The sequence below is a fragment of the Ailuropoda melanoleuca genome, chromosome 18 (genome assembly GCF_002007445.2).
Source record: "Ailuropoda melanoleuca isolate Jingjing chromosome 18, ASM200744v2, whole genome shotgun sequence".
Taxonomy (NCBI): domain Eukaryota; kingdom Metazoa; phylum Chordata; class Mammalia; order Carnivora; family Ursidae; genus Ailuropoda; species Ailuropoda melanoleuca.
The window spans coordinates 32,828,692-32,842,506 of NC_048235.1; the positions used below are offsets into that span (position 1 = coordinate 32,828,692).

General features: G+C 36.1%; 1 protein-coding gene across 1 annotated transcript in view; it reads right to left on the minus strand.

The window, feature by feature from the left end:
- Window positions 1-1,106: 1,106 nt before the first annotated feature.
- Window positions 1,107-13,815, minus strand: part of LOC100477359 (A disintegrin and metallopeptidase domain 3) — a 92,089-nt gene continuing 79,380 nt past the window's right edge. Inside the window, exons 12-14 of the mRNA XM_034647777.1 lie at window positions 13,392-13,554; window positions 10,008-10,058; window positions 1,107-1,158 (exon numbers count right to left, since the gene is read on the minus strand). Of these exons, the coding sequence (XP_034503668.1) occupies window positions 10,010-10,058; window positions 13,392-13,554 (212 nt within the window). The 3' untranslated portion in view covers window positions 1,107-1,158; window positions 10,008-10,009. The remainder of the gene's footprint in view (window positions 1,159-10,007; window positions 10,059-13,391; window positions 13,555-13,815) is intronic.

Sequence of the window (13,815 nt, forward strand, 5' to 3'; positions counted from 1 at the left end):
CGAACGATTTTAGGATTTCTCATATATTCACAGATATGTGCTATCATCACTCCTCATCCCTGGCTCCTTAGCCCCCTCCTAAGCAATCCAGCCCTACATAATCTCTAAACTTTGTCTCTATAGATGCACCTGTTCTGCATATTTTATACCAATGAATAACATATGGGTTTTGTGACTGGCTTTATTCACTTAGCACAATGATTTCAAAGGTTCACCCAGTTTGTAGAGGTGTCAGGTTTTCATTCTTTTTATGTCTGAATAATATTCATTGTGCATAGATCACTATCCATACAATATTTATCCATTCATCAGTTGATGGACATTTGGAAAAGGAATCTCTTGGTTTCTGTGGTGAGGTACTCCCACCCCAGAATCAGGAGCAAAGAATCTTTGTTTATTGATGGACTCTGTGGGTTCTCATTAGACTCCAGCTAGGGTGATGGTTCCCTTACCCAACAATGCCTTGAGGGATGCAAAAGTGCATTCATCTCAGTAACAGGGAGATAGGGAAGCAGGCACTGGGGCAAGAAATTCTTACCCAGAAAAGCTCAGCTCAGTGAAAAAGGACTAACAAGTCTGGGTTCACCAAAGGACAAAGATATATCCTAGATCTCAGTTTACCTGAGGCCAAGGAAGTATCACCAGGAACTCAGTTCAAGCAATTCCCTGAACATAGAATCATGTTAGTGAATACCTGAGGGTTCTGGGGCTGACCTTACCGAGTAATATTTCCTCTCAATATCCCAAAGTCTGGAATGCATAGAGGACAGAACCATGAGCTACTGGAAAGGTGTGAACTGTGGGTGTCTTTTCCTGCAAAGGGAACAGTTAGCATGGCCCTGGGCATCTGAGGGTGGGCATCAGCAGTGAACAATGGAATGCTTACAGCTTGGGATGTTTTGAACCAGATTCCTTGGTCAAAAGAGGCAGTTTTGCTTTTCCCCATAAAGGATCACAGCAGGTAGAAGAATCAGTAGACATGGGCCTACATATTTCACTCTCAAGATTTAATTTTGTTTGTGAAATTGAAAGCCTTAAGCCATAACAAAAGAAGAGACTAGCAGATTTTTTTTTTCATTCTTGAAACAGGTCAGTTAATGGTGAATGTCTTGGTAATAGTCTTTCTCCAACCTATGGCTTTTTGACATCATTTAGTCCCTGTTGTAAAACAAATAGAGAAAAAAAGAAATGTTAAATTTTAATCGTTAATACAAGCTACCTAATTTTACTGTGCAACTACTGCTGTAGCAAGTAATTAGCTTATAGAACACTGCTTATAGTGTCACAGTCTATGCCTGTGCTCCATGAAATTCTTAAAGCCAGCTTTCTTTTTCGTGAATTCTCTGTGAATTCCCAGTAAAGGAAAATATTATAAAGTGGTATGCACACACATTTCATTTACACAGTTTCAACAATTCGCATGGATGAAAGAAAATCACCAGCAAGGAAACAGAGGGAAAGACCAATACAAATATGTTAAGAAATAAATAATAACTATTAATTTGTCTATTTTTATCTTTAGAAGAAGAGTATTTCCAGAAGACCTCTGTACATATCCAACAGGTGTCCACATACATACACATGTTCAAAACCAAACTCATTCTTCACCCCCTCCATGTCATCACTCCAACATAAGCTGCTCCTGACCCAGATACAAAGTATGTCATTACTAAAAGGTGTCATCATCTACTGTGTCAGAAATGTTTCTTTGTACTTCTCTTGTATTCTAACTCAAATACAGCCATCCAGTCACCCCTTCAATTGAGTCTACCTCTGTTATATCTCCCAAAACTTTCTTGTTTTTTTCCTCTTTACCTAATCCTGCCTCCTCCTGCATTTCTGTGTATTCTGTAGTCTCATAGCTGTCTCACTAGCCTGTTGTTCTTACTGAGTTTGACTGACTTTTTACCTACTTTATCCCAGTAAAATTCTAAGAATTAAACACAAAAAACAAAAAACCATGTCATGCTGAATCTTTTCCTTACCACTTCAAAAATACTTTATACGACACATACTTTCTCACAGATGAGAAAACAAACTACTTGTCACGACATACAAGACACTTTTGGCTCTCCATTACCTGTGTAGATTTTCTCTCACAATCTTCATAAATTTTAATGTAAATTTTAAAATGTATTAAGAGCACAAATTTGAAAATAAGTCTGCGTTTACATTTAACCTTGATTATCTTACTGCTTTATCAGTCAACATTATTTAAGCACTTTTTCTTACACTTTATATTCAAACTATCAGTCCATTCTGTTGGTCACCTTCAAAATTTATTTCTAAAACCATCTTTACTACCCTGGTGGCAGGTACCATCCTTTTCCTCCTAGATTATTGCAGTAGTTTCTCTGCTAACTGGTTTCTCCACTTCTACTCTTGCCATTATACAGACTATTTTCAACAAAACAGCTTTTTATTTTATTTAATTTTATTTTTAACAAATCAACCTTTTCAAGTAGAAGTCATATGCTTGAAATGAATTCTTCAGTGATTTCCCCCTTTTAATGAGAACAAAACATGAATGGCCCCCAAGACTTCCCATAGCCTACAGGAGTTTTACTGTCTGACCTACTCCCTACCACAGCCCTCTTGCTAACTCTACTCCAGCTAAAATGACATCACTTTTATTCATCAAACATTCCTGACTTATTTTTTCATGGGACCATTCAAGCGGTTGGAAAGCTGTTGCCTAGATATAAGCATAGATACCTCTGCCAGCTCTACACCTGTATCAGACAGATTGATTTACAGCTGGAATGGAAAAGCTCTATCTTTATCTCTGGGAAAGCCTGGATGCCTAGTTTCACTTTTTGCCAAGACAATAGCAGTGGGATTTGTAATGGGCTGTTTAAAATTTAAAATAAGGAACTTTGAGGCCTTCTGCATGAGGTGTCCCTGTGGTGCCCATTGCTTGCCTGCACTCTCTTTGCTGCATTGTGTCCTTTACATTTAAATAAAAGCTCCCCATGAGTTGACTCTGGGAAGTCAAGTACCTCCTTTCAAATATCTAAACTGGGGAAATACTTGCACCTCCTACAACTCTTTTCTTATATATCCCTTGCTGAATAGGGCTCACTCACTCAATCATATTCAAAATCTCTATCTAGTTCCTTCCTCACCACCAACTCTCCCATTTACCCATACTGACAAATAGTACCATTTGACATTAATGATAGTATTTAGAAATGTTTTCTTTGGTGGTAGATGGCAAACAGAGATCCATTGTCTTAACTCTCCAACGATGTAAAGTATGGAGGAATGGCAAATTAGTAACTGGATGAACTCTTGATTTCACTCATGGTTGAATTCTTAGTTTTTCCATTTACTGCCAGCGATAGGCCGAATGTGTCAAATATTAGGATTTCTTTATGTATATGACTTATAAAATTGAATATATAGGTACATGAATGTATGTATGTATATATACAGACAATTTATGGTTATCTATTCTGAATATATATAAATGCCAACTTTATCCCCTTTTAGAATAGAGAATTTAGAATTTTCTATTAGAATTTAGAATTTAGAATAGAGAATTTTCTTTCTAACCTGGAGTGCATTTATCATTTTGCCTCGCATCTACTAGATCCTCAATAAATGCAAATTCCATTTTCCATCACTATGTATATATCAGGCTATATGTGTCAAAATTGTGAAGTTCTTAAGAGTTCAACCCTGGGCAGAAATGAGAGTGAATTTGGCAGAAATTAAGAATGCTATGGATCAAATGCAGTCTAAACTGGATGCTCTGATAGCCAGGGTAAAAGAGGAGGAAGGAAGAATCAGTTAATTGGCAGATGGGATGATAGAAAAAAAGGAAAAAATGGGAACTTGGCTGAAAAAAAAATTCAATCTCAAGAATGGAGATTACGGGAGATTACTGACTCAAGGAAACTTTCCAATGTCAGAATCATTGGTATCCCCGAAGGGTGGAGAAAGAGAGAGGTCTAGAAGAGATATTTGAACAATTGTAGCTGAGAACTTCCCTAATCTGGTGAAGGAAAAAAGCATTCGTGTCCAAGAGGCAGAGAGGACACCTCCCAAGATCAGTGAGAACAGACCAATACCATGTCACATAATAGATCTTAGATCCAAGGAAAAAATCTTGAAATTGGCCAGGGGGAAGAGAATCCTCATCTACAGAGGGAGGAACATCAGAATAACGTCAGCACTGTCTACAAAGACCTGGCAAGCCAGAAAAAACTGGCAAGACATATTCAGAGCACTAAGTGAGAAGAACATGCAGCCAAGGATTTTTTATCCAGCAAGATTGTCATTCAGAATGGATGGAGAGACAAGAACTGGAAGAAACTGAAGGAATATGTGACCACCAAGCCAACCCTACAAGAAATATTAAGCAGGTTCTCTAAAAGTTAAAAGACCCCAAGAGTGATACACAACAGAAATTTACAATCTATAGAAACTTCAAGGAAGCATGACATCATTACAATTATACCTCTCAATAATCACTCTCAATGTGAATGTCCTAAATGCTCCCATAAAATGCCAGAGGGTTGCAGATTGGAAAAAAAGACATGACCCATCCATATGCTGCTTAAAGAGATGCATTTTGAACCTAAGGATACATCCAGACTGAAAGTGAAGGGATGGAGAACCATTTTTTATGCCAATGGACTTCAAAAGAAAGCTGGGGTAGCAATTCTCATACCAGACAGATTAGATTTTAAGCTAAAGACTGTAGTTAGAGATACAGGAGGACACTATATTATTCTTCAAGGGTGTATCCAACAAGAGGATCTAACAAGTATAAATATCTATGCCCCTGACAGGGGAGGAGCTAGATACACAAGCCAACTCTTAACCAGAATAAGGAGACATATAGATAATAATATGATAATAGTAGGGTACCTAAACACTCCACTCTCAGCAATAAACAGATCACCTACAATGACACAAGAGCTTTAAATGACATACTGGACCAGATGGACCTCATAGATATATACAGAACTCTACAGCCCAGAAAACAGAGTATTCATTCTTTTCGAATGCACATGGAACTATCTTCAGAATAGACCATATACTGGGTCACAAAACAGGTCTCCACAGCTACCAAAAGACTGAGATTATTCCCTGCATATTCTCAGACCACAATGCTTTGGAACTGGAACTCAATCACAAGGAAAAATTTGGAAGAAACTCAAACACTTGGAGACTAAGAACCATCCTGCTTAAGAATGATTGGGTAAACCATGGAATTAAAGAAGAACATAAGCAATTTATGGAAACTAATGAGAATGTAAACACATCAGTCCAAAACCTGTGGGACACTGCAAAGGCAGTCCTAAGGGGAAATACATAGCCATCCAAGCCTCACTCAAAAGAATAGAGAAATCTAAAATGCAGTTTTATTATTCTCACCTCAAGAAGCTGGAGCTGGAACAGAAGAACAGGACTAACCCATGCACAAGAAGGCAGGTGATCAAGATTAGAGCACAGATCAATGAATTAGAAACGAGGAGCACAGTAGAGCAGATCAACAGAACTAGAAGCTGGTTCTTTGAAAGAATAAAGGATCCATAGCCACTGGTCAGACTTATTCAAAAAAATAGAGAAAGGACCCAAATTAATAAAATTATGAATGAAAGGACAGAGATCATGACCGACACCAATGAAATAAGAAGGATCATTAGAAACTTTTATCAACAGCTTTATGCCAATAAATTAAACAACCTGGAAGAAATGGATGCTTTCCTGGAAACCTATAAACTACCAAGACTGAAGCAGGAAGAAATTGATTATTTAAACAGACTGATTAATTATGAAGAGATTGAAGCAGTGATCAAAAACCTCCCGAAAAATAAGACTCCAGGGCCTGACGGATTCCCTGGGGAATTCTACCAAACATTCAAAGAAGAAATAATACCTATTCTCTTGAAGCTGATTCAAAATATAGAAACAGAAGGAAAACTGCCAAACTCATTCTATGAGGCCAGTATTACCTTGATCCCCAACCCAGGCAAAGAACCCAACAAAAAGGAGAATTAAAGACTGATATCCTTGATGAATATGGACNGCAGGAAGAAATTGATTATTTAAACAGACTGATTAATTATGAAGAGATTGAAGCAGTGATCAAAAACCTCCCGAAAAATAAGACTCCAGGGCCTGACGGATTCCCTGGGGAATTCTACCAAACATTCAAAGAAGAAATAATACCTATTCTCTTGAAGCTGATTCAAAATATAGAAACAGAAGGAAAACTGCCAAACTCATTCTATGAGGCCAGTATTACCTTGATCCCCAACCCAGGCAAAGAACCCAACAAAAAGGAGAATTAAAGACTGATATCCTTGATGAATATGGACGCCAGAATTCTCAACAAGATCCTAGCTAATAGGATCCAACAGTACATTAAAAGGATTATCCATCATGACCAAGTGGGATTCATCCCTGGGATGCAAGGGTGGTTCAACATTCGCAAATCAATCAGTGTGATAGATCCCATTCATATAAGAAGAGACAAGAACTATATGATCCTTTCAATTGATGCAGAAAAAAGCATTTGACAAAATACAGCATCCTTTCCTGATTAAAACTCTTCAGTGTAGGGATAAAGGGAACATTCCTCAATTTTAAAAAAACATCTATGGGGGCACCTGGGTAGCACGGTCGTTAAGCGTCTGCCTTCAGCTCAGGGCATGATCCCAGCATTCGGGGATCGAGTCCCACATTGGGCTCCTCCGCTGGGAGCCTGCTTCTTCCTCTCCCACTACCCTGCTGTGTTTCCTCTCTCGCTGGCTGCCTCTCTGTCAAATAAATAAATAAAATCTAAAAAAAAAAAAAACCCATCTATGAAAAGCCTACAGCAAATACCATTCTCATGATAGGGAACATGACAAGGATGCCCACTCTCACCATTATTGTTCAACAAAGTATTAGAAGTCCTAGAAACATCAATCAGAAAACAAAAAAGAATAAAAGGTATTCAAATTGGCAAAGAAGATGTCAAACACTCTCTCTTGGCAGATGACATGGTACTTTATATGGAAAACCCAAAAGACTCCACCACAAATTACTAGAACTCATAGAACAATTCAGTAATGTGGCAGGATATAAAATCAATGCTCAGAAATCATTTGCATTTCTATACATGATCAACAATACTGAAGAAAAAGAAATTAGGGTATATATTCTATTTACAATAGCAACAAAAATCATAAGATAACTCAGAATAAACTTAACCAGAGAGGTAAAGGATCTATACTCTAGAACCTACAGAACACTGATGAAAGAAATTGAAGAAGACACTAAAAGATGAAAAACTTTCCATACTCATGGATCGGAGGAACAAGTATATTTAAAATGTCTATGCTACCCAGAGCAATCTACACTTTCAACGCCATCCCAATCAAAAAATGATGACATTTTTCAAAGAGTAGAATAAACAATCCTGAAATTTGTGTGGAATCATAAAAGACCCCAAATTGCCAAATACATGTTGAAAAAGAAAACCAAAGCTGGGGGCATCACGTTGCCTGATTTCAAGCTATACTACAAAGCTCTGATCACCAAGACAACATGGTGTTGGCACAAAAACAGACACATAGTCGAATGAAACAGAATAGAGAACCCAGAAATGGACCCTTGGCTCCTTGGGCAACTAATCATTGACAAAGCAGGAAAAAACATCCAGTGGAAAAAAGACAGTCTCTTTATTAAATGGTGCTGGGAAAATGGGACAGCTATATACAAAAGAATCAATCTTGACCTCTCTCTCACACCATACACAAAAATAAACTCCAAGCGGATGAGACCTCTATGTGAGCAGGAATCCATGAAAATCATACAGGAGAACATAGGCTGTAACCTCTTCGACATCGGCCACAGCAACTTCTTTCATGACATGTCTCCAAAGGCAAGAGAAACAAAAGAAAAAACAAACTTTGGGGATTTCATCAAGATCAAAAGTTTCTGCACAGAGAAGGAAACAGTCATCAAAACAAAGAGGCAACCCAAGGAATGGGAGAAGATATTTGCAAATGAAACTACGGATTAAAGGCTGGTATCCAAGATCTATAAAGAACTTCTCAAACTCAATACACGAGAAAGAAATAATCAAATCAAAAAAGGGCAGAAGATATGAACAGACACTTTCCAATGAAGACATTTAGATGGCTAACAGACACATGAAAAAATGTTCAGCATCATTAGCCATCAGGGAATATTCAAATCAAAACCACATTGAGATACCACCTTACTCCAGTTAGAATGGCAAAAATGGACAAGACAAGAAACAACAAATACTGGAGAGCATGTGGAGAAAGGGGATCCCTCTTACACTGTTGGTGGGAATGTGAGTTGGTTCAGCCACTTTGGAAAAGAGAGTGGAGGGCCCTGAAAATGTTAATAATAGAGCTACCCTATGACCCAGTATTTGGATTACTGGGTATTTACACCAAAGATACAGAAGTAGTGGAGAGAAGGGCCATATACACCCCAATGTTCATAGCCACATTGTCCACAATAGCTAAATCGTGGAAGGAGCCGAGATGCCCTTCAACAGATGAATGGATAAAGAAGATATGGTCCATATATACAATGGAATTTTACTCAGCCATCAGAAAGAACGATTACCCAACCTTTGCAGCAACATGGACAGGACTGGAGGAGATTATGCTAAGTGAAATAAGCCAAGCAGAGAAAGACAATTATCATATGGCTTCATTCATTTATGGAACATAAGGAATAGCAGGAAGATTGGTAGGAAAAGGAAGGGAAGAATGGGGGGGTAAACAGAAGGGGGAATGAACAACGAGAGACTATGGGCTCTGGGAAACAAACTGGGCTTCAGAGGGGAGGGGAGTGGAGGATTGGTATAAGCCTGTGCTGGGTATTAAGGAGGGCACGTATCACATGGATCACTGGGTGTTATACGCAAACAATGAATCATGGAACACTACATCAAAAAGTAATGATGGTGACGAATATGACATAATAAAAAATTTTAAGAAAAAAGAAAAAAAGAATAGGTGTTGAGGAGAGAGAATTGAGGGAGCCAATGTGGAAAGTTTTGGGGGTGAGGAGTAAGGGCAGGAAGTTAGGGACCAGGAGGAAGAAGAGGCTATAGCACAGAATTTTTACAGATAAGTGTTTTATTATGCTAAGTGAAATAACTCACTCAGAGAAAGAAATTATCATATGGTTTCACTCATATGTGGAATACAAGAAAGAGCACAGAGGATGATAAGGGAATGGAGGGAAGACTGGGAAGAAATCAGAGAGGGAAACAAACCATGAGAGACTCTTAACTATGGAAGCAAATGGAGGTCTGCTGGAGGGGAGGTGGGTGTGGTAATGGGGGACTGGGCATTAAGGAGGGTACATGATGTGATGAGCACTGGGTGTTATGTGCAACTGATGGATCATTGAACACTACATCTGAAACTGATGATGTACTATATGTGGCCTAATTGTATTTAAATAAAAAGAAAGAAAAAACAAAACAACAACCAAAAAGAGTTAAACCCTGGAATGTGTTTGTTTTAAATGAAATTCCAGTTCCAAGACTTAGTAAAATTTTGTACACACAGATAATTTTTTAAGTTTTTTATGTCTGTTTCCTCATTTCTAAAATAAGGATAACCATAACCATGGTGGCTTAGTGAGGAAGAAATTAAATGTTGTGAGTTAATCTGTGTAAATCTACCAAATTAGAAACTTAACTGTGGAAGCAGGATGCACGATTGTTCATAAATACTTTAGGAACGTATTTGGAATCTCTTTAAAGTCATTTCTTATCACAATTTTTATCTTGGTTAATAAATCTCTGGCTAATATTAGCTAACATTAAATATTTGTAAATTAATGTAAAACAAAATTATCAAATTCTTTGTTTTACTCTTTGTCTTAGCATATGATACTGATAAATAGGAATCGAGATGATGGAATATGGAATAATAGAATTTTTACACTAAGGTATTGTTAAAATTTTTAAACTACTTTATGAATTATATCATTTTCATTTTGATTCCTCAATTTACCTTTAACTTGATGACTGGTTGCTGTTACTACTGCTATCTTCTGATACAAATCTGTAAAACAAATGGCATTACTTTAGAGTTAGAAAACATTGTAATTTTATTTTTTGTTTTGAGTATAGTTGATGCACAATGTTATATTAGTTTTAGGTATACAGCTTAATTATTTGACAAGTTTATGCATTATGCTATATTCACCACAAGTGTACAAACCACAGGTCCGATTATAGCACTATTGCAATGCTTCACTGTATTCTCTATGCTGTACCTTTTATTGCCTCATCTTATTCATTCCATTACTAGAAACCTAAATCTTCCTGTCCTTTTCACCCATTTTACCTAACCCTCCACCACACTCCCTTCTGATAACCAGCAATTTGTTTTCTATATTTATAGATCTGATTCTGCTTTCTGTTTGTTTATTCATTATTTTTTCCATTCATAAATGGAATCATATGGTATTTGTCTGTCTCAGTCTGACTTATATCATTTAGCATAATACTCTCCAGGTATTTTTTAAATTTTTGAGAAAACTCCATACTATTTTCCACAATAGCTGCACCAACTCACATTCCCACCACCAGTGCACAAGATTTTTTTTTGTTTCGTTTTCCTTCACATCATTGCCAACACTTGTTATTTCTTGCTTTTTGTATTCTGGCCATTATGACAGGTGTAAGTTCATATCTCACTTGGTTTTGAGTTGCATTTCCCTAATGATTAGTGATGTTGAGCATCTTTTCACATGTCTGTTTGCTATTTGTATATCTTCTTTGGAAAAATGTCTATTCAGGTTCCTTGCCCAAATTTAAATCAGATTATTTGTGGGGTTTTTTGGTGTTGAATTGTATAAATTCTCTATATACTTTAGATATTAACCCCTTATTTAACATATCATTTGCAAATCTCTTCTCACACGCAGTAGATTTCCTTTTTGTTTTCTTCATGGCTTACTTCACTGTGCATAAGTTTATTTTGGTGTAGTCCCAATATTTTATTTTTGCTTTTATCTCTTTTGTCTGAGGAGACATATCTAGAAAAATGTTTCTACCACCAATGTCAAAGAAATTACTGCCTGTGTTTTCTTGTAGGATTTTTATTGTTTCAGGTCTCACATTGAGGTCTTTCATCCATTTGAGTTTATTTTTGTGTATGGTGTAAAGAAGTGGTTATTTTATTTTATTTTATTTTATTTTGCATGTAGCTGTCCAGTTTCCCCAGCATCATTTGTTGAAGCGACTCTCTTAATCTCATTGCATATTCTTGTCTCCTTTGTCACAAATTAATTGATATAGTTTTAGGTCCATTTCTGGGTCTCTTCCATTGATTGATGTGTCTATTTTGGTACCAGGACCATACTCTTTTGATTACTACAACTTTGTACTTATATCTTGAAATCTTGCATACCTCTAGCTTTGTTCTTCTTTTTCAAGATTGCTTTGACTCTTTGGGGTCTTTTGTGGTTCTAAAAAAACTTTAGGATTATTTGTTCTAGTTCTGCAAAAAAAATGCCACTGGTAGTTTGAGGGAGATTATATTTAATCTGTAGACAGTTTCGGGCAGTATGGATATTTCAACAATATTAATTCTTCCAATCCATGGGCATGAAGGTATCTTTCCATTTTTGTCATCTTCAATTTCTTTCATCAATGTCTTATCGTTTTCTGAGTAAAGGTCTCTTGCTTCCTTGGTTAAGTTTATTCCTAGATATTTTATTCTTTTTGTTCCAATTGTATATGGAATAGTTTTCTTGACTTCTGTGATACTTCATTAGGAGTGTATAGAACCACAACTGATTTCTGTGTACTAATTTTGTATATTTCAGCATTGCTGAATTCATTTATTAGTTCTAATAGTTTTTTGTGTAAGTTTTTCTATGCAGACTATCCTGTCATCTGCAAATAGTGACAGTTTTATTTCTTCCTTACCAATCTGGATTTTTTTTTATATCTTTCTGTTTTCTACTTCCTATAGCTAAGACTTTCAGTACTATGTTGAAAAGACTGGCAAGAGTAGACATCCTTGTCTTGTTCCTGATCTGCAAGGAAGAGTTTTCTCTTTGAGAGAAACATCTTTGAGTATGATGTTAGCTATGGGTTTTTCAGATACGGTCTTTTTTATGTTGAGGTATGCTCCTCTTAAGTCCACGTTCTTGAGAGTTTTTTTGATGGAAGCTTTATTTCATTATGTTATCTTTATTTGCACAAGTGAGAAACTGATTTTCCTTTAGCATAGAAAATGAGACCCATTTATTTATCCTTACTTCCACATTCTCTTTTCCCTAAATATCCCTGACTAAGCAAAATTGTGACTTGTATGGTGATGTGGTAAAAAAAAAAAAAGCTGTATCTAAGTGAAATGAGTTAGATAAAGAAAACTACCATATGATCTCACTTATGTGTGGGATCTAATATTTTTTAAGATTTTATTTATTCAATTGACAGAGAGGGAGAACACAAGCGGGGGGCAACAGGCAGAGGGAGAAGCAATGTAGGGCTCGATCCCAGGACCCCGGGATCATGACCTGAGCAGAAGGCAGACCCTCAACTGATGAGCCACCTAGGCGCCCCTCTAAATTTTTTATAAAACAAAAATAAGCTCATAGATACAGAGAAAAAGTTGATGGTTACCAGAGGTGGGATTGTGGGGTGAGTGAAATGAATGAAGGAGGTCAAAGATACAAACTTCCAGTTATAAAACAATTAAGGAATTAGTATATAATGTATAACATGGTCAGTATAATTAACACTAAAGTACTGCATATTTGAAACTTACTAAGACAGTAGATTTTAAAAGTCCTCATCACAAGAAAATAAAATTTTGTAACTATCTTGGAGACAGATGATAACTAGACTTTTTGTGGTGCCCAATTTAAGTAGCTTAATTCTAATTTTAGAAACATATGAGCAACGTTAATTAAGTGTAAAATGGGCATTGTCCTATCTGTATTCTCCCTTTGTATCATATGGGTTTTTTTTAACACTTTCCTCACCTTCTACATATTCTATTCACAAAATTTGTTTCCTTATTCCTATTAATCTCCATAGTACAACTGAATGTGAATGCAAAAAGAAAAAAAATGAGGTTGCTTAGGTGGTAGACAGAGCCTGCTGATGCAATTGCACCCAACATGGCTTTCAGTTTGAAAGACACTGTGAATTTACTGATTAATTTCAGTTATTTCTGGACGTATAAGAACAAGAAAGATAACTTCTACACGAAATCTGAAAAAAATAGTATATATCAAGACTCAATATTTCTAAATAGTAACCCAATTAATCCAAGATCCAAACACTGTTAAGTCCTGCTTACAATATTCTGAATTACATTTTAGTTCTTCATCAATTGGATTTTAATATTAATTTTAAAAATAATAAATTTACTTACTCTCCATTTATTGTTCCCTCTCTGTTCCAAAATCGTATTTTATCCCATTTAAGAGCAACGATGGCAGTTAAAATAAGGATGGGTAGAAAAATGTAGAAAGTGATCAAGAGGCCATTTTTTTGAGGAGCAGCATATCGTTTTCTAAGTAAGCTTTCACCTTTAGCTGAAAACATGAAAGTACATTTTAAATTCATCAAAAATGATATTCAAAGCTTATTAGTTTAACTTGAAATGTAAAAATTTATGATTCAAATTATACAGCCATTGAAAAAATTTATGCTTTAAAAAGTTTTCAAAAAATAAACAAAATTTTTTTAAAATCTTAAAAATTAAAAATATTCCAATATTCTGTGACTATACCCCAAAGAACATTATATATTTGTCAACTCAATATATAATTAATATAAATTTATATTTAATCATT